At 48.9% G+C, this 25,528-nt stretch overlaps 1 protein-coding gene across 1 annotated transcript; it reads left to right on the top strand.

The window, feature by feature from the left end:
* The first annotated feature begins 145 nt into the window (after nucleotides 1-145).
* On the top strand, nucleotides 146-21,082 carry dysf (dysferlin, limb girdle muscular dystrophy 2B (autosomal recessive)). Its single transcript, XM_078794401.1, has 57 exons — nucleotides 146-293; nucleotides 1,882-1,937; nucleotides 2,005-2,096; nucleotides 2,162-2,267; nucleotides 2,346-2,469; nucleotides 2,550-2,806; nucleotides 2,867-2,995; nucleotides 3,070-3,132; nucleotides 3,202-3,252; nucleotides 3,318-3,348; nucleotides 3,423-3,538; nucleotides 3,702-3,828; nucleotides 3,902-4,005; nucleotides 4,077-4,145; nucleotides 4,271-4,314; nucleotides 4,392-4,474; nucleotides 4,664-4,696; nucleotides 4,805-4,920; nucleotides 5,015-5,128; nucleotides 5,194-5,371; nucleotides 5,438-5,562; nucleotides 5,626-5,732; nucleotides 6,464-6,659; nucleotides 6,741-6,887; nucleotides 6,976-7,107; nucleotides 7,175-7,341; nucleotides 7,410-7,524; nucleotides 7,705-7,810; nucleotides 7,877-8,019; nucleotides 8,088-8,261; nucleotides 8,333-8,417; nucleotides 8,487-8,564; nucleotides 9,787-9,968; nucleotides 10,058-10,198; nucleotides 10,276-10,305; nucleotides 10,393-10,428; nucleotides 10,501-10,542; nucleotides 10,640-10,741; nucleotides 11,380-11,541; nucleotides 12,253-12,424; nucleotides 12,492-12,565; nucleotides 12,726-12,785; nucleotides 14,382-14,480; nucleotides 15,167-15,295; nucleotides 15,371-15,526; nucleotides 15,592-15,683; nucleotides 15,993-16,163; nucleotides 16,230-16,372; nucleotides 16,629-16,768; nucleotides 16,836-16,924; nucleotides 16,992-17,087; nucleotides 17,156-17,297; nucleotides 17,363-17,462; nucleotides 18,432-18,604; nucleotides 18,676-18,785; nucleotides 18,847-18,994; nucleotides 19,067-21,082. The coding sequence occupies exons 1-57, from the start codon at nucleotides 206-208 to the stop codon at nucleotides 19,121-19,123; spliced, it is 6,402 nt and encodes a 2,133-aa protein (XP_078650527.1). The 5' UTR covers nucleotides 146-205; the 3' UTR covers nucleotides 19,124-21,082.
* The last annotated feature ends 4,446 nt before the right edge of the window (nucleotides 21,083-25,528 follow it).

Below are 25,528 nucleotides of genomic sequence, written 5' to 3'. Positions count from 1 at the left end.
GTGTGTAGGCATGTGTGAGATAGTGGCATGGGGGGGTTAGCCGGGTGGGACAGCTGAGAGCAGCAGCTTTAATTTGATAGTCTCTCTCTCGCTCTCTCTGTGGTCATTCTATATGAGTGTCTCTCGTCCTCATGGAGCTTTCTTTTTAAGAACAACATTTGGATATCTACTCATCTCTGATTGTGTGTGTGTGTGTGTGTGTGTCATGCTGCGTGTGTTCATTCTGTGTGCAGAACGTCTGCAAACACCAGACGACGACGTCAGCGACGCCTACTGCACTGTCACCCATGAAGGTAAGGGCGGGGCTGAAGCTAGGATGGAAGCGTTAAGTTGATATACTAGCATATGAGTTAAAGGTTCTTATTATATTTATTGCTTTATCATTATTATTATTATTGATCCAAACACTGACACCCGTCCTGCTCCCCCTCCTCCCAAACAGCTGAGAGGTTATTATTGGAAAGCTCTGTCAGTGTCTCCCTGAGGGAGGGGGGCAGGGCGCACTGCCCATTCACTGTTTGCGTTCTTCCCTTCATGATGTCCAAGTTTCCATCTCAGTTCGGATAATGTAGTTGTTGGTGTCATATAAAGGTGGGATCTTTGCACTTGCAAACATGTTAGCAATGAGTAGGACACGAGTGAGGAAGAGGGAACAGGAAATGTTGGGATTTCCTCTGGATGTGAGGTGTTTTTCCTCTGTGTGGGATCAACTCCTGCACAGAAGCTGCCGAAGCTCAGCGAGCAAACATCTCCTCTGTTCAAAACCTCTTTTTCCACTTCCTTTTCTGAGGTACACCTCCAAGATTTCCTGACATTTTTTTGCCAATCTTTAGTCGTTGATGCTCCCCAATCCCGGCTGGTGATGTGATAATTGTCACTTGGAAAACTTGGACCGTATTCAGCGTTCCCCACTGGTTAGGCCTCGCTTGAGGTTCTTACGGCATGTTGCGTTGTATTGTCCAGCGGGCCAACAACTTGCGGCACTCTGACCCCTTGGCCAGCGTCAACTTTAGAGGTAAGAAAATTGCAAATTGCCGCTCGGTAGAGGTCTTTTATTTTGGGGGGGGGGGGGGGGTCCTGAGGTTCCACTAAAACTCAGTGAACAAGCAGCTTTGTTTACTTTTACCCAGTTGGGAAGATATGCACCCTTTCACATGGACACTAACCATCAATGTCTCCTCTTTGCCTTTTTCTCTTCTACATAATATGCTGAGTCACGGCATGCGGTCAAATGTTCTCCATTCGCCATGTCCCTAAAGTTGACTTCTCTTAACTTCCTGCCTTTGTGTGAGCGACACTTCCTGATGCCGTCTCCCTCACACACAAGCTCGTACTCCACACCAGATGGACAAGATGCTGAATCTTCTGGAAAAGTCTTTTTGGAAAGTTGTCACAGACAAAAATGGAGCCACTAAATATTAAGCCCCACCTGCCAGAGCGCTGCCCCCTGCCGGCCCCCACCCTTCCCTTCATCACTGTTCTCAGTTTGTCTCTAAACTTAGCGCCCCCCGCTGGTCTATTCCTGGCCCGCCAACCTGTGCCAACTGAAACAGCCACTTCCTGTCTGGGAGACGTCGGCTCTCAGGAGATGGAGGGTTCAAGCTGGCTTCATGCACCCTTTTGACCCCCCCAGGAAGGGTGGAGGTGTTTTTTGAAGATATGTGGTGAAAGAGCGGAGGTGCACTCATGTCGCTATTTGTGTCTTCTCACGTCCAAAACAGGAAAGCAAGCAAGTTCCAGAAATGATTTGTCTTATTCTGTGTGTGTGTGTGTGTGTGTGTGCTGACTTACACACACACACACACACACACACAAGCATTCATTCAACAAGTCCAGGGATGTTCATTTCATTAGGTACCTCTACTATTTCATGGCTTCCAGGCTCAAAGAAGAAGACCAAGGTCATCAAGAACAACCCCAATCCAGTTTGGAACGAGGTCAGCTCACCACCATTCCCCCAATAATAGTCACCAACTTAACTTAAATGTCAACTTTGACCTCCAGGGGTTCGAATGGGACCTGAAGGGGGTCCCTTTGGACTCAGGGGCCGAGCTGCACTGTGTGGTCAAGGACCATGAGAAGATGGGGAGGAACAGGTAATATGAGCTACAGTTACCCAGGAGATGTTTTTCAGATGTTTCCTCAAGTTCTTCTCGTGTAGGTTCCTTGGGGAATGTCGACTCTCTGTCAGAGATGTGCTGAGCTCTCCCAACATGGCCGCCTCCTTCACCGTCTCTCTACTGGACACCAAGAGGAACAATACGGGGGTGAGAACCTTCCATTATATGCTTTAATTAACTTCTCCTACGTGGATTTTGACTGTTTTGTTTGTTTTTGTGCATCAGGCCACACTCACCTTGCAGGTGTCCTACACCCCTCCTCCAGGGTCGGCTCCTTTCTTCCAATCTGTGTCCCTGCCTGAGGTCCCCCCGCACAGCAACCCCAATGTGGAGCTGGACACGGTCACAAGTAAAGTGCCTCCCACTGCCACCCACTGTGGGGGCTTGGTGCCAGCTATGAGAATGTTCACATCACTTGCGTCCATGTAGTGATCTCCCTGGACACGCTGGGTGAAGAGGACACGGAGAGCATGATCATGTTGGAGGTCCCTGAGGACCAGGTCGCGGATGACGGACGATCCATGGTGGTGGTTGGCCCCCAGGGGCCTCAGGGGAAGGAGTCACCCGCCGCCCAGACCCCCAAACGCTCGCCGCCTTCTTACAACACCCACGGGGGGCTGAAGAAGAGGAGGAGGGGCACCAGCGGTCAGGCCAAACCTCTCTCCAACAAGCCTCAGGACATTCAGGTGGACTAAGTTGCGTGGTTCTCTTCGCCAGCTCGTTTTCATGCTGTTCTTGTGTCACAGGTCCGCGTGCGGGTCATCGCAGCTCGACAGCTGCCTGGCGTCAACGTCAACCCCGTCGTCAAGGTGACGGTGGCTGGACAGAGCAGGAGGACACGCATCCGTAAAGGCAACAACCCGACCTTTGATGAGGTCAGTGAGGACATGATATACGTATTTCATCTTCTTCTTCTGCGCTGTAACGCTTTTCAACTTCCTGTCTGCAGACTTTCTTCCTGAACTTCTTTGAGACGCCATCTGACTTGTTTGACGACGCCATCTTCATCACGGTGAGCCGTAGCACTCGTTGTCTTTTCTTCACTGCGTCTCCTCCTTGACTCCCTCGTGTGGCCTGTCAGGTGTGCGACTCGCGCTCCCTCAGGACGGACGCCATGATTGGACAGTTCAAGGTGAGCGTTTAGAGTGACATCACATCCTTTCAAAGATTAAACCGTGAGCGTTGTTGTGTTGACAGCTTGACGTGGGCGCCGTCTACAACGAGCACCGTGAGTTACCACGAGGACGCCGCAACCTCGTCCACACCTGTCCACGAGAGTGACGCGTCCTGTGTCCTTGCTAGGACACTGCTACTTGAGGAAATGGCTGCTCCTCTGTGACCCTGATGACCTGTCTGCTGGGGTTAGAGGTTACCTGAAGGTCAGCCTCTGGGTGCTGGCTGCTGGAGATGAGCCGCCGGTGAGAGACGGCCTGCCCTGTTCAAATCCATCATTATCCACCATAAGTTCATATTCTTGTCCCAAATGGACCTGCTGAAGAACATCCTTGAGATAATCAAAAACAGAGAGTGACTGCGATGATAGATGTCCACCATGTTGATGATGATGTAGTGGCTTTCCAGGCGGACAAGCGTGACTGTGTGGAGGACAAGGAGGACATCGAAGGGAACCTACTGCGTCCAGCTGGTCTGTCCCTCAGAGGAGCATCCTTCACCTTGAGGGTCTTCAGAGCTGAGGACCTTCCCCAGAGTGAGTCTGTGTACTTTTAGCAGCTGTTAAGACACTCCACTGACGCCCACTTGACATTATGCTCTCTGTGTAGTGGACGATGCGTTCATGGACGGCATGAGGCAGATTTTTGGCTTTGACAGCAATAGGAAGAACCTGGTGGATCCCCTTGTGGAGATCCACTTTGCTGGCAAAACAGTACGTGTGTTCAACCAGTGGAATGTTGTTCTTCACGCCATCTTAATCCTCATCTGTCCGTCTTCATTTAGATCTGCACCAAGGTTCTGGAGAAGAATGCCAATCCACAGTGGCACCAGAGTCTCACAATGCCAATCAGGGTGAGACTCACTTCTATGTTATTGTTATTATTACTTTGTATTATGATTATAGCTACTACTGCTACAAGTGTTACTGTATTACTACCAGCATTGGTTCTTAATGATTGCTCTGCTCTTCCTTCCAGTTTCCTTCCATGTGTGAGAAGATGAGGATCAGAATTCTTGACTGGTTGACACTTTATTTGTCTTTCTTTCTCCAAATAAAAATGATATCAAACGTGGACTTTTCTCATGTCCTCCTGACAGGGACCGAGCCAGTCACAACGATGTCATTGGCACCGCCCACCTTCGTATGTCCAAGATCTCAGCCCCAGGAGGAGAGTTGGAGGGTGAGTGTGGATACGAAAGACACATCCTGACGTAAAACTGCATTCTTTCTAAAGGCGAGCAGGAAGCTCCTTTCCACACTCTTCCTTGGCTCCGCCCACTGCTCTAACACATGACCTTCCGAGTTGCGGTACATCTGCTTTATTTCTGTCTTCCCTTTACTGTATCTCATTTCCTGTCTATGCATTCAGATGACTTGACTCCACGCAGCGTCCCCTCTGGCAGTACGTCCTCTGTCCTTTTACTGGTCTTTTTCTTCATCACCAATACGCCACTCACACATTTATATTGATCTACGTCGCCATCTCACGCTGTCGTCTGGCTGCCCACAGTGGATGATACGCTTGGCTTCCTGCCCACGTTTGGTCCGTGTTTTGTCAACTTGTACGGCAGCCCCCGAGAGTTCAGCACCTTCAACGACCCGTACGAGGCCTTGAACCTGGGAAAGGTAAATTAGCATGGCGACAGTCATCATGTTGAAACAGACATGAACATCATGAACAGACCCTAATCTTCCGACACCGCTTCCTTCCAACTCACAGGGGGAGGGCGTGGCTTACCGAGGTCGGCTTTTACTGGAACTGACCACGAAGCTGGTGGACAAGCCGGAGCCAAAAACGGAAGACATTCCGTCGGATGATCTGCTGGTGGCTGAGGTGAGGGAGGAGAAGATTCACACCTCCAAGACCTTGTTGAAGGTTCCCCTCTCTTCACCTAACAGAAGTTCCTCAGGAAGAGGAAGTTCTCTCTCTTTGTGGCGTTCTATTCGGCTATGCTCCTCCAGGACGTTGACGATGCCGTCCAGTTTGAGGTCAGCATCGGCAACTACGGCAACAAGTTTGACTACAGCTGCCTCCCTCTGGCCTCCACGACGCAGTTCAGCAGGGCTGTGTTTGATGGTGGGTTACCTTCTAGGTGGACTTTTGTGTCCTTGAAGCTGCCGCGTCATCCTTGTTGTCCTTCAGGTTGCCATTACTACTACCTCCCCTGGGGAAATGTGAAGCCAGTGGTGGTCCTGTCCTCAGCGTGGGAAGATATTGCTCCGAGGATGGAGGCTCTCAACATGCTGCTGGCCGTCCTTGACAGACTGGTGAGGCCCTATCACGTGGCATCATGTGTTTGACATGTGTTTGACACTTATGGGGGGGTCCAGGAGGCCAACCTGCAGCGGGTGCAGCTGGAAGTGAAGTCAGGGAGCGACATGGATGAGCTGGAGCTGCGTGTGATGGAGATGTTGGATCAGGTGATCACAGACTGCAGGTAAGCTGCGACGAGGTCGGACGCAACAAATCAAGACAAACATAATATGAATAAGGAACAAATCCCTGCTACATGCCAGACAACAGGACTTATGGACAGGAAATCTCCAGAGTAGCCTAAACCTCTGGGAGCTCAGTCCCGGGTATTTGTGGGGTCTTAAAAGTCTAGGATCCAATCATTTTAATTTAAGGTCAAGTTTATTCATAGAACACATAAAACAGCCACTACTGCCGCAAGATGATAATATATGATGATAAAAATGGGTCTTGAATTGTATTCATTATGGTCTTAAGAAGGGGCTGCATGGCGGACGAGTGGTTTGCATGCAGGCCATACAGCTAAGAGACCGGAGTTCGATTCTACCATGGGAGTTTGCATGTTCTCCCTGTGCATGCGTGGGTTTTCTCCGGGTACTCCGGTTTCCTCCCCCATTCCAAAAACATGCTAGGTTAATTGGCCACTCCAAATTGTCCATAGGTATGAATGTGAGTGTGAATGGTTGTTTGTCTATATGTGCCCTGGGATTGGCTGGCCACCAGTCCAGGGTGGACCCCGCCTCTCGCCCAAAGACAGCTGGGATAGGCTCCAGCACCCCTGCGACATAAGCGGTAGAAAATAAATGAATGGTCTAAAGAAGTTAGAAAAAATCATCAATTTGTTTGTCAGTCAGTACACATCCTCTTCCTTTAATAAGAAGTTAAAACTGTGTTTACTTCGTTGTGTCTCTCCAGTCAGGAGCTGCCGTCTCTTCAACGATGGCCGTGTGCGACCCCTCTGGACCGCTCATTGAAACACATTCGCACTCTGCACCTGGAGCAGATCGTAACGGCAGCACTGGCCCTCAAACACGGGCCGGCCACGGAGCTTTCAACCGTCATGGAGCAGGCGGAGGACTGGGCCAGCCGGCTGAGGAGTTTGGCTGAGGAGGTGCTTCAGAAAAGTTGTAAAAGAACAACATTTGTCTTCAAAGCAATCCTTTGTAAAGTCATGTCTGTGCATGTCGTCCAGCCTCAGAACAGTCTCCCTGACATCGTCATATGGATGCTGCAGGGTGAGCGAAGGGTGGCATACCATCGCATTCCGGCTCATAGCGTCCTCTTCTCTGAGCAACACTGTGGCAAACACTGTGGACAGTTACAGACCATCTTCCTGAAAGTGGGACCACACCCTCTAAAAAAACTTCCACCACCTCTTCTCTAAAAGTAACGTTTTTCCGATGCTTGGTGTCTGTTGTTGAGGGTAGCATCCACAGGGGGGCAGCAGGGAGCCCAAGCTTCCCGGTCAGCTCAGGGTCAAAGTGTGGTTCGGACTGGCTGCAGATGACAAACACTTCAACCAGTGTGCTGAAGGAAAATTGTCCGTATTTGCAGAAACGGTACGATCCTGAACTCATCACGTTAGAGTCTTCTTCTTTGACAACATTTCTCTCTCTGTCACTACAGTATGAAAACCAGACCCGACTCGCCCTAGTGGGCAGCTGGGGTACTACAGGTCTCACCTGTCCTAAGTTCAGCGATGTGACGGGAAGGGTGAAACTGCCCAGGGAGAGTTTCAAACCCTCACCCGGATGGACTTGGGCCGGAGACTGGTACATCAGCCCTGAGAGGACGTAAGTCATCATACTCCAAATAGAAGCCATCAGGGACCCCTGATGTAAACCACTTCCCTTCATGACAGACTGCTGTTTGACGTGGACGCCGGTCACATGACCTTCACAGAGGAAGTCTTTGAAAACCAGATGAGGTTACCTGGTGGCCAGTGGATTGGCATGCCGGAGGGATACACTGACGTGGTGTGTGTTGTTCACGTTCAGGTCCATTCCCAGCATTTCTTGTTATGCATCAAATCTAGTAATCAATGCCGGGCAATTGGGTAATATTATCACAAGGCTACATTCATATATTGACAGTCTGGGGGCAGACCTCATCGCGGTGTGGCGACCCGGGGTCTAAAAGCTTTTTGTGTGCGACAGAATGGCGAGAAGGCGTTGCCAAAAGACGAGGTGGAGTGTCCTCCGGGCTGGGTGTGGGAGGAGCCTGAGTGGAGTGAAGATCTCAACAGGGGCGTAGATGATCAAGGTGAGTCATAGAGCCGTCAAACGGTCCAAAAAATGTTTGCATGGTTTTATGTACGTATGTGTGCAGGCTGGGAGTACGGCATCACCATCCCACCGGATCGCCGTCCCAAGTCGTGGGTCCCTGCCGAGAAGATGTACCACACCAACCGTCGGAGGCGATGGATACGCTTGAGAAGGCGAGACCAAAAGAAGATGGAAGCTCTCAGAAAGGTAAATGAAAAAAAAAATCATTTTTTGTGATTGCACTTACTGTACAGTAAGTTTTTTGCACCCTTCAGCAGCATCCAGACGAGGCGGAGCGGGAGGGCTGGGAGTACACCTCGCTGTTTGGCTGGAGGTTCCACCTGAAGCCAAGGAAGACGGACAGCTTCCGGCGGCGCAGGTGGAGGTGTCGCATGGAGCCCCTGGAGAAGACGGGACCGGCAGCCATCTTTGCTCTGGAGTGCTCCCTGGTGAGAGACCCCTTCAAAGTGACTGGACCGTGAATCCGCCCTTCACTCTGTCCTCGGTCTTCCTCTCACAGAGCAACATAGAAGACAAACATGATGACAAGTCTGTCACCACCACCTTTGGAGTCAACAGACCCACCATTTCCTGTTTCTTTGAGCGTGAGTCGCTTCTCTTCTTTGGTGCGTTCTCCTCTTCATCGGTCCGCTCAGGTCCTCGTTTGCTTGTAGGTGGAACCCGCTACCACCTGCGCTGCTACCTGTATCAAGCTAGAGACCTGCTGGCCATGGACAAGGACAGCTTCTCTGGTAGGTTATCTTTGACCTTTCACCTCGGGAACGCCTACAAATGAAGGACATGAAGTACCAAGACAAAGAGAGAGGTCAATAGCACACTTGATTGACGTTTCAGTTAGTGCACTTGTGTACTTACACGTAGTTTTTCACACTGACAAATATGGCAACATGCAGTGGACTTTCAGTACCCAGATGTTACAGTCAAAATGGCGGGTACGCAGTATTTGTAGGAGAAGGGAGGGGAATAAGTTGAAAAAAAAAGCGGGTAATGTAGTTCAACGACGATGTGATGGATGTGGAACAGCACTACACTGGCCTGTTCTCTCATTTGCACTACAAGCTTATTTGTATTCTCACATCCAGACTCGTGACACGCCCACCGTGGGTAAAGCAGACACACACATACAGTATGCAAATTGTCCTCGTCCTTTTGGGCATAAGGCAGGCAGGCAGGCATCCTCAGCAATAGTGCAATATACTGTTTCACCTTCCCGGGGCGCTGGACTTACTGCAGCCTCAGTAGCGCACAGGGAGAAAAGTGCTTAAGTGGAGGGGATAATATGGGCAAGGCCAGATTTGACAGGGGAAGTATACATTTTAGGATTGCTCCACCCAATGTGCCTATTTGCAGTGGAGGGGGAGAATCCTGCACCTTTTCCCACTTAAGCTCATGGGAGAATAGAGCCCTAAGTGCACAGTGTACACAATGTACTTATTGAAGTGTACTGAAAGAACTATTCCATTTGACACACTGCTTCTGAATACTCTCCTTTCTTGTCTTCTTTCCTTACCGTAACTACTTTTTCTTTTCTTTTCCCTGTTTGTGTTTGTTTGTGTTTATGTTTAACAACTACTGCAACACACACACACACACTTGCATAACCCCTCCAGGCTGTTTGTGTTGCTGTTTATATGAGCTAATGTTCACCATGAGTGAGGCATTTGTTAGTACAGTGTGTGTGTGTGTGTGTGTGTGTGTGTGTGTGTGTGTGTGTGTGTGTGTGCGTGTGTGCGTGTGTGTGCACAGACAGGAAAAGAAGGAAAGCAAGGAAGGACACAAGGATGGAAGGTCACTTTTGAGGTTAATTGAAGGCTGGTGGGAAAATGCTAACTGGCTTCTGTTTATTGCAATGCTAATGACTCCTTGGAGACTCTACTTGTGTGTGGGTGTGTGTCTGGATGAGGGTGGTGGGGGTCACACTCCATTCAGCCATGTTTGTTCATCTGATTTCAGACCCCTACGCCATTGTGTCTTTCCTCCATCAGTCCCAGAAGACAGTGACGGTGCGTAACACCCTCAACCCTACCTGGGACCAGACACTCATCTTCTACGAGGTGGAGATTTTCGGGGATCCCGAGGCCACGATGGCCAGCCCCCCCCATGTGGTAGTGGAACTTTATGACCAGGACACATATGTGAGTCGGACGCTGTGTGATGTGTGCTTCACAGCCTCACTTATTGAGTACATGAAGACCATGTGACTTTGGTACATCCGCCCATCCAGGGGGCAGATGAGTTCATGGGTCGCTGTGTGTGCTCGCCCTCGCTGACGCGCTCGCCTCGCCTGGCCTGGTATCCCATCCGCCTCGGCGACAAGGACGCTGGCGAGCTGTTGGCAGCGTTTGAGCTCATACATAGGGAGAAGGTCAGTGGTGGTGTTGAGATTGGTAGTGGTGTTACTCACTTTCAACATGCTTCAATGTGCTCCTCCTTGATTGACAGCCAGTTGTTCACCATATCCCAGGTCAGGAGGTGAGTTCATCTCCATCCCCTCTTCTCTTTGTGTGCTTTTTCTTCATCCACACTTTTAAATGTTCTTTATGGCCGTTTCCCACTCAGGCTGACATTGTGACTTCCAGCCATGTTCTGGATGAGGTAAAGCATCACTGTTTGATGCAGGGGACATACTTGGAATATGTAACATGCTTGTCTCTTTGTGTCCTTCAGTTGATGTTCCCGGGATTTTTCAGTGAGAACCTGCAGCAATGGGTGGGCAACACATGGACATCAGGAGCAGAGCTAGTGCTAGTTCTGTGTGATGACTCATCACATTACACGTTCAAAACAATATTGTTCCTTTTGGCAGCCGGATGAGTCAGATCTTCCGTGCCCCCCGCCACAGAGGGAGCCCAACATCTTCATGGTGCCTCAGGGGATCAAACCTGTCCTGCAGAGAACCGCCATTGAGGTTGGGCTAAGTCCATGTGTCCTGTTATTAATAGCACACTTGAGGATGACTTCTTTTCAGAATGTCACATCGACATTGCAATAATGTTAGCAGTGTCAATCGGGGTGTCCAAAGTGCAGTCCGGGACCATTCCTGGCACGCTGCTCTTTTTTTTAGTGGCACCACACCTTATTATACAAATGGAATTAAACACAGCCTGTATTAGTGGGAGGGGAGAATTAGAACCACACAAAAAAAAATGCCAAAAATGGTTGATAATGTTTTTGCACTCTATTATGTTGCAATAACTTAGCATGCTATACTAATCTGAGCATTTTTAATCTACCAAATGTCTGAAAGTGGCCCCTCCATCCTTCAAATTTTATGTATGATCATCACTGGCAGATTTGGACATTCCTAAAAAGTATTTGCCTGGAATCAAATGCCTACAAGAATTGCAAGCATTGTTAATGTCACCTGTAACATCATCATAAAAAAACATGTTTATTTTCTTCTTTTGAAGAAGCCTACCTCAGAGAACCTCAAAGCTTTGGACATTCCTGATGTGTAACCTTTCCATGGACACACTTCCAAAGTCTTACTAAGCATCATGTGGCAGGTGAAGATGCTTGTCACGCTAACAGCGCTGTTGTGTGTAGGTGCTGGCGTGGGGCGTCCGCAACCTGAAGAGCTTCCAGCTAGCCAGCGTCACTTCGCCCAGCCTGCAGGTGGAGTGCGGCGGCACCACGGTCCAAAGCTGCGTCATCCGCAGCGTGAAGAAGAAGGCCAACTTTGACGTCAACACGCTCTTCCTTGACGTGGTAAGAAACGCTGATTTTTCAGCTGCAAACGTTGCGAATGTGATGCTTTGTGGTCACACCTTCACTCTCGCTCCAAAAGAAAGACGGACCTTTCCTTGGTGGCATGGCGCCTTAGGAAAAGTCAAAATATGGAAACACTGCACACATTTTTCCAGCTGCAGCTGCCGGATTGTAATGTTGAAAATATCAGAAGGCGATCACCGCTCATCATACTCAATCATTCGTGAACATTCATACATATTCATACTCCGCTTTCCTCCAACATTCCAAAAACATGCTAGGTTAATTGGCCACTCCAAATTGTCCATAGGTATGAATGTGAGTGTGAATGGTTGTTTGTCTATATGTGCCCTGTGATTGGCTGGTCTCCACGTCTCTTGTGAGGATAAGAAGTAGAAAATGAATGAATAATAACAATTTTGACCATCTCTGTTTTCATCAATGTTTTATTCATTCATTCATTTTCTACGGCTTATTCTCACGAGAGTCGCGGGGGTGCTGGAGCCTATCCCAGCTGTCTTCAGGCGAGGAACGGGGTACACCAATATATCTGTATTTCATATTCAAAAGTGGTAGAAAATGTGACCATATTATGGAGGAATTAATGGATGAACACTAGTGGCGTGGACAACAATATGAAAAAATGATGTATCTGTGACTCCCAGCTGTTTCAAGTAAACCAATTACATTTCTTTTGCATTCTCGTGGCAGAGACTCCCCCTGATGGAGCTCTACATGCCCCCCATCGTCATCAAAATCATTGACAACCGTCAGTTTGGCAGGAAGCCCGTGGTGGGCCAGTGCACCATCCGCTCCCTGGAGGAGTACCGATGCTTCCCCCAGGATGAGGACGAGGATCAGGAGGAGGCGGATGGAGGTCATGGTGAGACCCGAGCGAGTCAGAGGAGTCTTTAACGAGACAGCAATGTGGATATCTCTGCTTCCTGTAGGTCAGATGCCCCGTGTGGTCAGTGGCGATGCCTTCATCGCCGTGGACGACGAGGAGCCGCTAATCTCGCATCAGGTGATCTCATTGGAATGCCACCATGGACAAGGTTGTAGGAAATCAGTCGGAGATCTTCCTTGATGCTTTGTAGCGTCTTATTTAGTCGCTAACTTTTCTTCTTACTAGAAATGAATACTAACCTGTGTGTTTATGTTTATGTGTGTGTGCGCACTTGTAGCTCGCAGACGGAGCCACTTCCGCTATCATTAACCTCTCCGCCTCTAGCTGCAGCCTCCACGTGGGTAACAAACATTCAAACAAACACTCCAGCGCTGTTGCACATACACAAGACGTGTCACACTGTCACCAGGAGGCATTATTTCATGACAAAGCTAACGAGAGTTCCCGCCACTGCACGCATGGCTGGAAAGTTCTTATTGATGGCGTTTATTTTAAGTGCGACACTGATGGATCGCAGCGGTTGTGCTGAGAGGAGGATGGAGGATGGAGGATGGAGGATGGAAGGAGCCGCCGGCCAGAGACGAAACACGACACTTCTTATATTGTGCTCTTGCGGTGGCGGCTCGGGAAAAGAAGTCCTAGCGGAGAGACGGGGCCTTCGCAGAGAGCCGCACGCTGCGCCGTGTGGTTACGCGCGAAATCTGATCCAGCATTTGAGCAGGAGACCGTGCTCCTTGTAACATTCTTCCATGTTATTTATCCAAGCCAGGTCAATTAGAAGACTTAGCATGACCCGGACCAGACACACACGCCACACACATGCATGTGCGAGCACACATCCTGGCCCGTCGCAGCAGTAATTGGGACTGATTTCTTTCTCTGTAAACAAAGATATTTGTTTTATTAAGGGTCAGATATAGAGGCCAGTCAAATGAAAGGCTTGGCTTTCTGTCTGGCTGCAGCCAAAGTCAACAGAGCTGCTAGAAATCCTTTGGACCGCAGACGGTTAGTAAAGAGCGGCTTAAGGAGGGACACAGAAGCTCAAAGTTTCAAAGGAAGACTAATACGGTATCTCAGCAGAAAAAGCAAACGCTGCTTCTTCATGGGCTCCTTTTCTCTTTGCCTCACAAATGTCTCTACTAAATCTTCACATGTGTCTGCCTCAGTCATACGATGCTGTTATTTGCCAACTTCTAGTACTGCTCTTTGGTCCTCAGTGGCATTATTGCAGGCCTCTGACCCGGCCTCCAGTCAAGGTGAACACCATGCTGCCATTTTCAGTGCTTTTTTGTGGAGGAACAGGAGAGAGGGCATCCTGGCTGATGAGCACTCCTGGTCAACTTCCAGCATCCACACCGAGAAGTAGTTTTTGGGCCCGTGTGTTCCTCTGAGGCTTTGCTGGGTGGCATCGGGTCAAAGTCAAACGTGTGTATTAGTACGTGATTAGTAAGAGGAGGTGAGGGGCGTTGATCACTCCCGTCTGGGTTTGTAGTTGCTGCGTCCACAGTTTGACTGTGAGAAAAACATCCAAAACCAACGCGTATCGACATTTTGTCAACTTGACGACACTCGAACTGGGAAAAAAAATAAAAGCTGACGGCTCGCGTCCAAACCACAGAAAGCCGTCAGTCAACGTTTGAGAAAAAGACGGAGAGCGCGGCCTCACATGACTCATGGCAGCGGCGCTCGCACTTTACAAGCTTGACTTTCACGCCAGCACACATTCCAGAACAAAGACACTTCTTGTTTTCTCCAAGAGCAAAAGTCTTTATGTGGTTTGAGGAGAACGTCTCACAAACGTGTTAACAAGCGACTTCAAACCTGTTCAGACTTTCACTTTTGGATTGCCCTGATGTCTCAGGGGACACACTTGTATTGATTAGCTAGTTGATTGATTGATCAGGATGATGACCCCTGATTGTTTGCACCGCAGGAAGAAGATTTCATGGACTGGTGGAGCAAGTTCTACGCGTCCACTGGAGAGACAAGGAAGTGTGGGACGTACCTGGACCGAGGCTTGGACACTGTGCAGGTCAGCTAGTGTGTGTATGCGTGATTTAGCGGTTAGCTTTTTGTGTTTCTTCTAGCTCAGCTCTTGTGTAGAATCCGGAAGAACATTTCAGAAGAAAGCCAGGAGCTGTCCTCTTCCCCCTCTTCTCATTGTCTCATCGTGGAGACAAACGCCAAAGTGGGAGGTTGTACTTCCAAATCAGCCTTTGTCATCATCTGGGTTCATTCTTTTTAAGTTAAGGGCTCACCCCCCCCCCCCCCCCCCACCGCCTCACCACCCCCCCCTCGCTTCAGTCATTCCTCCGGTTGTCCTTCCAGTCGTCCAGCGATCTGGAAGTACTCGTCAGTCTCGTCCCCGACACATACGTCAGTCTCCTTGTCTGAAGACCTGAGATGATTGTTGGAATCTGTCCTTTCATCGTTCTTCCTCAACACGGCCTTGAAGGACCTTGGAGCTCATACCTGACCTTGTTTCACTTCACAGGACCTTCCTGCCTGACCTTTGCCCTGAGCTCTCCTAAGTGAACTTCCATTCGTTTGTTGACCTTTTTGGTAGGAGGGTTCGGTCATCGCGGCGTGGAATGTGATGAGAAAATGAGATTTTCCAATTTCCAATTTTTCCACTCGTTGACCCTCCCTCAACTTCCACCACCGAGCCGCTACAGCTAGCATGCTAACACGCATCAACCTGCTGTGCGTTGTCCTCAGGTGTACGACAGGGAGTTGGAGAAGGTGGAAGCTTTTGAGGGTCTTTCCGATTTCTGTCAAACCTTCAAGCTGCAACGAGGAAGGACGCTGGAGGAAGGAGAAGATCCGTCAGTGGTGGGAGAGTTTAAGGTGACTTTTTTTTTGTCTTCATCTCTTGTAACGACAACGCAACAATTTGCAAACCATGTCGCTGTTGCCGAGCAGGGTATGTTTAAAATCTACGCCCTTCCGGAGGACCCCTCGGCCCCTGCTCCCTCCAGACAGTTCAGGAAACTTCCTCCTAACTCCGTGGAAGACTGTTTGGTCCGCGTCTACATTGTCCAGGCTCGAGGATTGCAGCCCAAAGACGCCAATGGAAAGGTCTGCTCAGTGAGACCATTGTGAAAAAGACACATTGAGTGTGTGCGTGTGTGTGTGTGTTTTAGTGTGACCCTTATGTGAGGATTTCACTGGGGAAGAAAAGCATCAACGACCATGAGAACTATCTCCCCTGCACGCTGGAGCCTGTCTTTGGAAAGTAGGTGCAGTCATGATGAATAACGAGCATCCTGATAAGATATTAGACACCAGCAGGGGGTGCTAGACTAGCACAGATTACACGTGTTGATTTGTGTGGCTCCTCTCTGGGACAGAAACGTCCTCTTCAACAGGAACTGTAAGATTCTTCTCCTGAGGATCCTGCTTATACTCCTTGCAACGATTCTGAGCTAAATGTGCCTCCAGGAAAATTGTTATTGTTATAAAAATATCATGTATTCAAGCGGGCATGTCAAGAGGACACCCGAGGACACCAAAGATCAGGTTTTCATTCACTGTTTCTGTGCAGGATGTTCGAGCTGAGCTGTTCCCTCCCCCAGGACAAGGACCTACGGGTGATGCTGTACGATCACGATTTGCTCACCAAGGACGAGAAGATTGGCGAGACGGTCATTGACCTGGAGAACCGCTTCCTGTCCAAATACGGAGCGGGCTGCGGTCTGCCCATGTCCTACTGCCTGTGAGTTTTAATGTGCAACATATTTGGGGACACCCTTTACTTTTACTCCCACATGTGGCCTCTTAGCTCGGGGGTCAACCGGTGGCGAGACCAGCTCACTCCCAAGCAGCTGTTGTCCAGAGTGTGTGAGCGACGGAACCTACGCAAGCCCGTGTACCGCAAAGACGTGGTCCACTTCAGAGGGGTGCAGCACAGCGTTGCCGACCTCGGTGAGATACTGCGTGCTGATGCGGGCTTTTGTGTGTCCGACACTGCCATGAAGAGACAAGCTAGTGAGGCGGGGGCGGAGCACTGACGCTGATGACATGGCGGCCGGATCAGGGCGTCCTTGGCGCCACTGGACACACACATGCACACACACACACACACGTACACGCACACACACACGCACACACTGACTGCTCCGGCAGGCTTTCATCACAGTAATTTGGGTATTGTTCTGATCTTCTGGTCTGTGGCGTTTAGAGGATAGATACGTGTCCAAACGTCACCTGGGTCCAGTCGAGGAGCGTCTGTCGCTCCACATACTGAGGGACATGGCGCTGGTCCCAGAACACGTGGAGACCCGAGTGCTGTACAGCCCGCTGCAACCCGACATTGAGCAGGTAAGGTACTTCCTGATTTCATTTCCTCCTAGTTTCTGATTGGCTGTCGGTGACCACCACCTCTCAGGGACGTCTCATGATGTGGGTGGACCTTTTCCCCAAGTCTCTGGGACCACCCGGACCCCCCTTCAACATCACGCCACGCCAAGCCAAGAAGTAGGAGCACAAAACGAGCCACATGAATTGTGGTTGGTTATGAATCCTAATGAGTCCACGCCAACAGGTTCCTGCTGCGTTGCATCATTTGGAACACCAGCGATGTCATCCTGGACGATGTCAGCGTCAGCGGGGAGAAGATGAGCGACATCTACGTGAAAGGGTGGGCGGAGAAAATGACCTTGTCGCACCGGGCTCCATTGACCACCGTGTCTTCTTCTGTATCATTAGGTGGCTGGACGGACACGAGCACAACAAGCAGAAGACAGATGTCCACTACCGTTCACTGGATGGAGAAGCCAACTTCAACTACAGATTCGTCTTTCCTTTTCTCTACCTACCAGCAGAGCAGTTGTGTGTGGTTGACAGGAAGGTGAGGACACCATGTCCCTTGGGAGGGACGTGTTGCCATGTGATGTCTTTTGTCTCCATGTGCAGGAACATTTCTGGAGTTTGGACAAAGCCCAAACTAAACTGGCCCCCAAACTGACCATCCAGGTGTGGGACAACGACAAGTTTTCCTTTGACGACTATCTTGGTAAGACTATGAGCGCGTGCACGTGTCTCTGTGAGACACGAATCCAGTAGACAACAGGAGCTTGAACCTCCAACCTGCTCTGGAGTGGATCCGCTGCCTTGCCGAGCTGCTGGCGCCTCACTAAATGCTTCCTGGAAAGGAAACTGTGTTCCCAGACGGCACCTTAGAAAACATTGAAATCATGTCGGGTGACATTTAGATGATTTTAGCTCATTTTTGGTAGAATGTAGCTGGCAGTGACATGTGATAACCTTCTCGCGGAATGGACCTTCTTGTTTTTTCCACTGCGCTTAAACCTTTCTTTTTGCGCCAACCCCGTTATTTGAGCGAGACACAAGGAAGAGGAAGATGAGGAATCCAGACTCTGATCTGTCACCGTGTCCTGTCGCTCAGGTTTATTCTGCTCGTAGGCTTTATGGCGGCGAGGCCACCTCAAAGCATTTCTTCCATTCCCGCCTGTCTTCAGCTCATCAGCGCGACCACTGCCTTTCTTCATCCTGATGCACGGTGTGAGGGTCAGACATTTTCCTACTGCCGAGCGCTCGCGAACCCTGGAAAAACACTTCCAGTGGACGTGTCGTCTCTCTCCAGTCGTTCATCACGCCGCAATTCCTCCATATTTAACATCAGCTGCCATCAAAATGTCCTAATGTTCACCACGGGATCCCTCAAAGGTCCGTAAAGATGGAAAAAGAGGCTGACGCACTTTTCATTTTCCATCCATTCACCTTCATAATCCACAACATCGGCAGGGACACTTTTGACCTTTTTGTACAAGCTGCGTTTCAAATAAATGGAACACTACAGTAAGTACACTTCACCAAGTACACTGTGTACACCGAGTGTGTGACTCTTAACAGCGTGGTACTATCCCAAAATGATGAATTGCAACCACACCCGAACACACGTATGCACTAGTTGCACATCTTGGAATTGTCTGTTAGCAATAATGTCCCGATGTCTTCTCAGGTCACCTGGTGATGGACCTCAACTACATGTTACGTCCGGCCAAGTCGGCGGAGAAGTGCGATCTGCGTCTGCTGGAGCAGCCAGCCGCGCAACTGGTGTCTCTGTTTGAGCAGAAGACCGTCAAAGGATGGTGGCCCTGCAGACGCGAACACGACGGAGGCCAGCTACTCGCTGTGAGTCCTCAATCAGAAGACGTACGCTAGTGACAAGCAACCATGCGTCCTGACATGTGGTGGCGCTGCAGGGCAAGGTGGAGATGTCTCTGGAAATTGTGACAGACCAAGAACACGAGGAGAGACCAGCCGGCTTGGGTCGAGACGAGCCCAACATGAACCCACACCTGGAGGAACCTCTGTGAGTCTCTCGCTCCTTCTCTCTCTCACACACACAGCTAGCTAATGAGAGGTCCTCTCAGGCGTCCAGAGACCTCCTTCCTGTGGTTCTCGTCCCCCTACAAGACGCTCAGGTTCATCTTGTGGAGACGCTTCAAGTGCTTCATTGTTCTATTCATCGTTCTCTTCCTCGTCGTCCTCTTCCTTGGCGTCTTCCTCTACGCTTTCCCGGCAAGTTTTGGTGTTTGTGTTTTACTGCTAAAGATGCGAGAGCAGGAAGTTCAATAGTGTCTTCTTCTGCAGAACTATGCTGCCATGAGGATGGTGGGCCCATTTGGACCAGCACGTGCTGCACAGTGACCTTCTTCTGGGAGTGTACTCATCTCCTTTGCGTCTAATTAACTCCTCACAAGCCTCCTGACCCTAACATGGCGGGGTTCATGGTATCGTATCTCTGGACTTGGTCCCGTCATGTGGGATGGGGGACAACTTGGAACTGCTAACTGCTCTTTAACATGTTGAAGCTTTCTGCTAATTCTCCTTGAATGTCATGTGCCTCATTTCCTCGTCCTCCTGCCATCCTCCTCCTCGTCCTCGTCACCAACAAAGGTCCATCGCTGGAAAAGTCTGACTCTCTTCATCGGCCTCTCCAAAGTGGACCCGAGTGGAAAAGTTGACGTAGTGGTCCCGGCGGCGCTTGTAAACAAAAGTCACATTGAGCGCTGGAAAGATTTTAGCGAACGTCTCGTCCTGCCAGGTCCAACCAGTTTGTAACCGCGGAGACCGACGTCTCACCAAGGCGTCTGACCCACCGCTCGGTTCTGGCCTCGCGCGTCTCCTTGTTGTCTCTTTCATTTATCTCAATGTCTCCATGGCGACACGCAGGAATAAAGTTAGACCAGGTCTGAAGAGGAACCTGACCTTTTTGTGAACTTGTCGTGATTTGTGTGTCCCAGCGCTCCAAATGAGCCTTCCCGCCTTGTGTTTCTTCTTCATGCCTGCCGCTACCGCATCCGGCCTCGTCTTCTCCCGCTCTCCTCATCCTTGTCTCCTCTTCCTTGGGGCGTTGTTATGGTCATCGTGAACTGCAGGTGAACCGCTGACCGCAGTGTGTGTGTGTGTGTGTGTGTGTGTGTGTACTGCACAGTGTGGGTGGGCTGTGGTGGAGGTCTGTCTTCACTCCCATTCCTATTTTCTTTCACCTCCTCCTCCTCCTGTGTCCTTTCTCCTTGTAACTCCTTGTAAATGGCGCCCTTTCTTCACTTCCTGTCCACCTTTTAGAAAAGTCGAAGGTGAAACTTCTCATCCTTTGTCCCCGTCCGCTCGACTCGCCCACAGTCATTGCATTGGTACACACACATATAAATGCATACTGGAAGGTCAAAGTTCACCAAATGTGATGGAAAACGGCATTTGGTTTCGTTCTTGCCTCAAGCAAGCGAGGAGGGCGGCAACATCAAACGTTTGCGGCCGCGCCCGAGACTGTGGCGGTGCCTCAAATGCAATACAGTCGTCTCTCGTTTATCGCGGTTAATTGGTTCCAGCCCCGACTGCGATAGGTGAATTTCCACAACGTAGGATTCAATATTAATAAAGAGAATATTTTTGTACAGCATGAAAAAACCTGTTATATGACCTTCTAAATACTATTGTTGACATTCGATAACACCAATATAGCAGACGTGATAAGACATAATAAGACAGTTTAACATGAATCTACCATGTATAAACATACGCTCTGACAATACTGTTAGCTTTGTTCACACCACATTGCTAACCAATTATGCACAGGCTACAGGATCTACACAGCTAACCAGTGAGCCTCCAGTTTATTTATTCTAAACTTAAGACCATGTTTAAAAGAAGGAAGAAGGATCAAGTAAAAGCCAAAAATGTACCACTGCCACACGGAATGGGAGGCAAAGTTTTTTTCACTCTGTCACGTCGGACTCGTCATCCATGGCTGTATGTGTTAACAGTGGAAATCCATTCCTGCCATTACGCACTTACCGGAAATGACCGTGGCAATATTTACCTGCTCATTATCCTTCTCCTCCTTTTCCTTCGCCTACTTCTCCTTCTCCTGCGGTGGCCACACTTTGCACTCATCATTTTGAGCGCAACATCCGGGTTCCTTCCGCACTGGGAACACATTTATGCAAGCAAAAGTCTTGAGTCCCAGCTGCTGTTGTTGGTGGGCGGAGCTGCAACGTAGTTCTACTGTAGTATCCTCACTGCAGAATGTTCAAATGTGACATTTGAGTGCGCTGTTATTTGTTTGCTGTTTGCTGTCCAGACCGCCACAATAAAAGCTTTTTACACGCCATGCTCCTCTCATTAGTTGTCACGTTAACTAGCAGTCAGGAATGCTGTGTGGAAAAAGCTGTATAATTTAACAAGATGCTAATCATGGGATTGTTGCGGTGTGAAGTCAGACACCAGGCCGCCGTGCCTCTTGCTCTGTGTCATCTCCATCATCATCATCATCATACTGCATCTTGCAAAAAAAAAAAAAAAAAGATGACACAATTTCTGGAATTTTCCCACGATACGTCTCTGCGCCTCACGTGTCTTGACCTTTGCCCTGTTGACGTCGCCTGGCAAGCTTTCAAAGCGCAATGAGTGTGAGCACCCATGACAGACTTACTCTGAAGGGACTTTTAAAGGAAGTCCTTGTAAAGTCACCACTGACCTTGGCATGAGGTCATTTCAAGGATGTCTCTCTCTCTCTGTCTCACACACACACATGGCCACTTCCTGTGTTCCATAAACCATCCAGCTATTCATGATCTTCATTAAACTTGAGCACCAGTGTGTGTGTGTGTGTGTGTGTGTGTGTGTGAGTGAGAGAGAAGTTCGACCTCAAACACATAATTGCTCTTTTGCAGTAAACATGCGTCGTGCAGCTCATGCTGAGCCTGCTGATTGTAAATTAGTCCCGGCAAATGAGTAAGTCCCATTAGTGTGTTTACTGCTTGTGTTGAAAACCAAACATGTTTGCATCCACAAACCTGAAAGTGTTGCTTTGTCACACGTTTTCACACGTCAGCAACATTGTAAACTTCATGTCATACTGCGATGATTGCGCTATAAATGTCAAGAGTTGATTGTTCTTTGTCACGTTCTTTCCTGGCTGTGCGGTGAACGTCCGCCAGGGGGCGCGCCTTGTCTTGGCTTGTGATGTAGCACGTAGAACGAGGCACCAGAAGAAAAACCGTCACCGGAAAAAAACACTTGAATCTTTCAGGTAAACGATGAAATTATAACAATATATTGGAAAGAATGTTTATCGTGTAGCATTTTTATTTATTTTTATATTTTATTTTTAAATTTCAGGCTGCGTTTTATAAGAGCTACATGAGTTAGCAGCAGCATATGCTAACGTCCATTCAAGTGTTTGGTGAAATTCTGGTGAGGACGACAAGCAAACAAAAGAACTTTCTTTAGTTGGCGTACAAATGATTTGTTATGCAAAGCAAAAGTTGCAGCAGCTGTCTGGGAGGTGCAGATGGTCCTGGGATGGTGTGGTTCCATGTCTGCGGTTGGATGTACTGCCAAATCTCTTATTGAGACGGCTTATTGTTGAGGAATTAACATTGAAATTGACAGGCAACAACTCAACAACAAGTCAGCTTATTGAAAACTCCCTTAACATTAGCAACATCATATTATGGCCAGTTGAAGGCGTTCCATGCTGTTCCATCATCATCTTAATATGCCACACCTGTGAGGTGGCTGGACTAATAGTTTTATACAAATTGGCGAACAATAGTCGACAGAATTAGGCCTTTTGTGTGCAGAGAAAATAAAGTTGTTGATGTTTGAATTCAGGCCCCATGACAAATGGCCGCAAAAATAGTTTAGCATTAATTTTTTCATGGAGTGTATATGTATGGAAAGGAGGCTTATGGAAAAGAAGGAATGATTTCCTCCCTCCTTGCCTACGTTTGACTTTATGTTCCGTTGCCGTGTGTTTCCTGCACCCTAGAAACGTTGTTAAACTTAAATCAGCGTAAAGTTATAGACGAAATGTTTGGAGCCGTAATGGCGCCGCGTGCCATAAATGACCAATCAAAGCACCGGGAAGGCCGCCAACACCATGATGTCATTTCCTGTTGGCTGCACTTTTCTATTAATTTGCTCGTCTGCATTTTTTATACCTGACTTTACTGTGTGTGTGTGTGTGTGTGTGTGTGTGTGTGTGTGTGTGTGTTTTCAGGCATGCGGCAGCTGCAAGACTACAGGGACCATTGTGGCTTCGATACCCCCCCCCAGTGAGTGTTACGACCCCCATATACACACTCACACACACGCACACACATATGAAAAAATGTGGTAAATGCAGTATGATTGTGTGTTGTAGTTTTTACAAAGTTGACCACACGTACACATGTGCTCTCCTGCTGTTTTAGGCGCCATGTTTTTTTTTGATGTGTCAGACAAGGACTCTCACTGGTCCTTGGCAGCACTCCAGCAGCCAATCAGAGGCCTTGGCCAATTAGCAAAAGCGAGCAGACCGTGTGTCTGTTTCAGTGTAAACATGCGTGTGTTTGCTGTCATGTCCCGTGTGTGCGCGCCTCAGGTCACATGACATCCCTCATTGCGTTTGCTACCGCCTACATGCACTTCCTGTTTGATCTTTCAGGTAGGAGGATGTAAAGCAGAGGGGGCGGAGCTTTTCTTACAGATGGGGGGGCTGTTAATTTTTTACAGGCCGCCAACAATATGGTCTTTCTTTGTGGCCCGGGAATGGGAGCCACATGGAGGTGGCGAGGTGGCGTACTGTACCTGCGTCTTCACACAGACGCCACATTGTCTTGTACGCGGAGACGAACACGGACAGCAGCGGTCATGTGACCCGACTGAAGCGCGCGCAGCTTGACAGCCTTTTAAAATGATTTGTTGTGTCCCGTCGACTTCAAACTCAGCAACTCTCTCAGCTTGTGATAATAAGGTGTTACTTTACGGCTCCAGCAGGGGTCAAAGGTAAAGGCGAGAGGGATTTAGTGACTTGTTGTCTCCCCGGCTAACACGCGAATAATCGATATTTTTTTATTGGAGCCCTAAATCAACGCAACATAAAAGCAGCTCTAAATCTACTTGTTGATGACATCATCTCGTGATGACGCCATGTGCTGTCACGTTTGATTGATGGAGGCCGCAGACTCTCTCAAAGAAGGCGGGGACACTTTTTGGCGTGACGAATTGCTCTACAGAGGTCACCGTCAAGCGATGACATCAGCGGCGATCGTTGTGCATCGCCGTTGTGTTGGCCAAGATTAACGGCGCTAAGGGAGGAAGTGGACGACTGTCACCTGACTTTCTGCAGGGGTCAAACTCGACGATTGCGTCATGTCCTCGCCTGTTGTCTCGAGGGGAGGACGTCTTTGTTGTCTTTTATGTTGCTTCTACTTCTGTCATGGCCGACGGTTTTGCGGGTTTTTTTTTTTAATACAAATATGATTCGTCTAGCTTGTTTTCAAACTCGCTGTACAACATTCATCTTCTGTGCTTAGGAAGCATATAAGATTTAATTGGAAAACTCCCAGGCGCCATCAAATGAGTCTCACAGTAATAACATTGACTTAAAGGTGCATATTATTATTATTATTATCATAAATACGCACTTCCAATAGGAATTTGTGCACAAAATTGTTTTCAAATTGTCTGTACCTCCGGAGCCCCCCACCCCGGGGGTTTTGCACCAGGACCCCCATCTGAAATGCTGGCTTGCTACACTTGCTTTGGAATTGCAAATAGCAAATAAAATACCATCTCTCCACACACGGAATATTTAGTGTGGTTCGAGACACTTGTTGGTCATAAACCCCCACCCCCCCCAGATTCAAATTCAAAATCTTATTCTTGTGCACTCACCACAAACATGCCCCCCCCCCTGCGTGTGTGTGGTGTTTTATTGTCTTTTGTTTGTTTGCTAGTGAACTCTGCAAGAGAGGACATTTTCCCACATTGTCCTTCCTTTCAATGTCAACGTCTACTCCGAGCTCGGAAAATGTCAAATATGAAAGACAAAAAGTTCTCATTTCCTTTTGGAGTCTTGGTGGAATGCTAATGATGTCTTTCTGCCTTGGGGAGGGGCAGGGTGCACGCGTGCGGGAGGGGGTGCACGCGTAGTTTTCATAAAGGATGCAACCACAGGAATTCTACGACCTCTGACCTTTCCATCAGTGATGCCATGTGACCCAGTGTCTCAAAAGATAGCGTCCTCTCCTTTTTCATTTCCTCCTTCCTCGCTGCCTTTTTGCTTTGTCAGCAGAAAAATCCACATCTTCCATGTAGACGCACAAAAGGATAAATCCTTTAAAAGTCTTTATTTTTGCCTTTACATTCAACAGGATCCACATGTGCCTTCAAGTGCTTCCCACATGGCGAGAAGAGCCCGGTCTGAGGTTCTAGCACCCCCCCCACCCCTCCGACATGCCACGCCTCGGGGGAAGGGGTCAGCATTTTTGCTTCTATTGAATTTATTCGCTTGATTGACACGCCGTGCACGGACAGCTTCTGTGCTTTTTTCATTCCGTGTTTGACTTGGGTCGCCTCCAATGCACACACACACACACACACACACACACACACACTTCCTGGTGGAGTCGCATCATGTCGTGCCTCTCGCGGGGATGTCATCCAATGGGTCACCATGGCAACATCGATTTAAATCCATCCACAAAGTCAAAGCGCAGGTCAAGGATTTCTCCACTAACTTTTCCAGAAGGTTAGTAAAACTGTTCAACGTGGACCAACTGA

Source organism: Doryrhamphus excisus, linkage group LG2, assembly GCF_037039965.1.
Source record: "Doryrhamphus excisus strain RoL-2023G ecotype Guam linkage group LG2, RoL_Dexc_Guam_v1.1, whole genome shotgun sequence".
NCBI classification, from domain to species: domain Eukaryota; kingdom Metazoa; phylum Chordata; class Actinopteri; order Syngnathiformes; family Syngnathidae; genus Doryrhamphus; species Doryrhamphus excisus.
Note: the sequence above shows the minus strand (reverse complement) of the source record. Positions and strands in the feature narration are given on the sequence as shown.

Coding starts and splice junctions, on each gene's coding strand:
- dysf (XM_078794401.1), top strand. CDS start 206: ATGCTGCGTGTGTTCATTCTGTGTGCAGAACGTCTGCAAACACCAGAC. Junction 5,372..5,437: donor CAGCAGGGCTGTGTTTGATG/GTGGGTTACCTT, acceptor GTTGTCCTTCAG/GTTGCCATTACTACTACCTC. Junction 12,566..12,725: donor AGCCGCTAATCTCGCATCAG/GTGATCTCATTG, acceptor GCGCACTTGTAG/CTCGCAGACGGAGCCACTTC.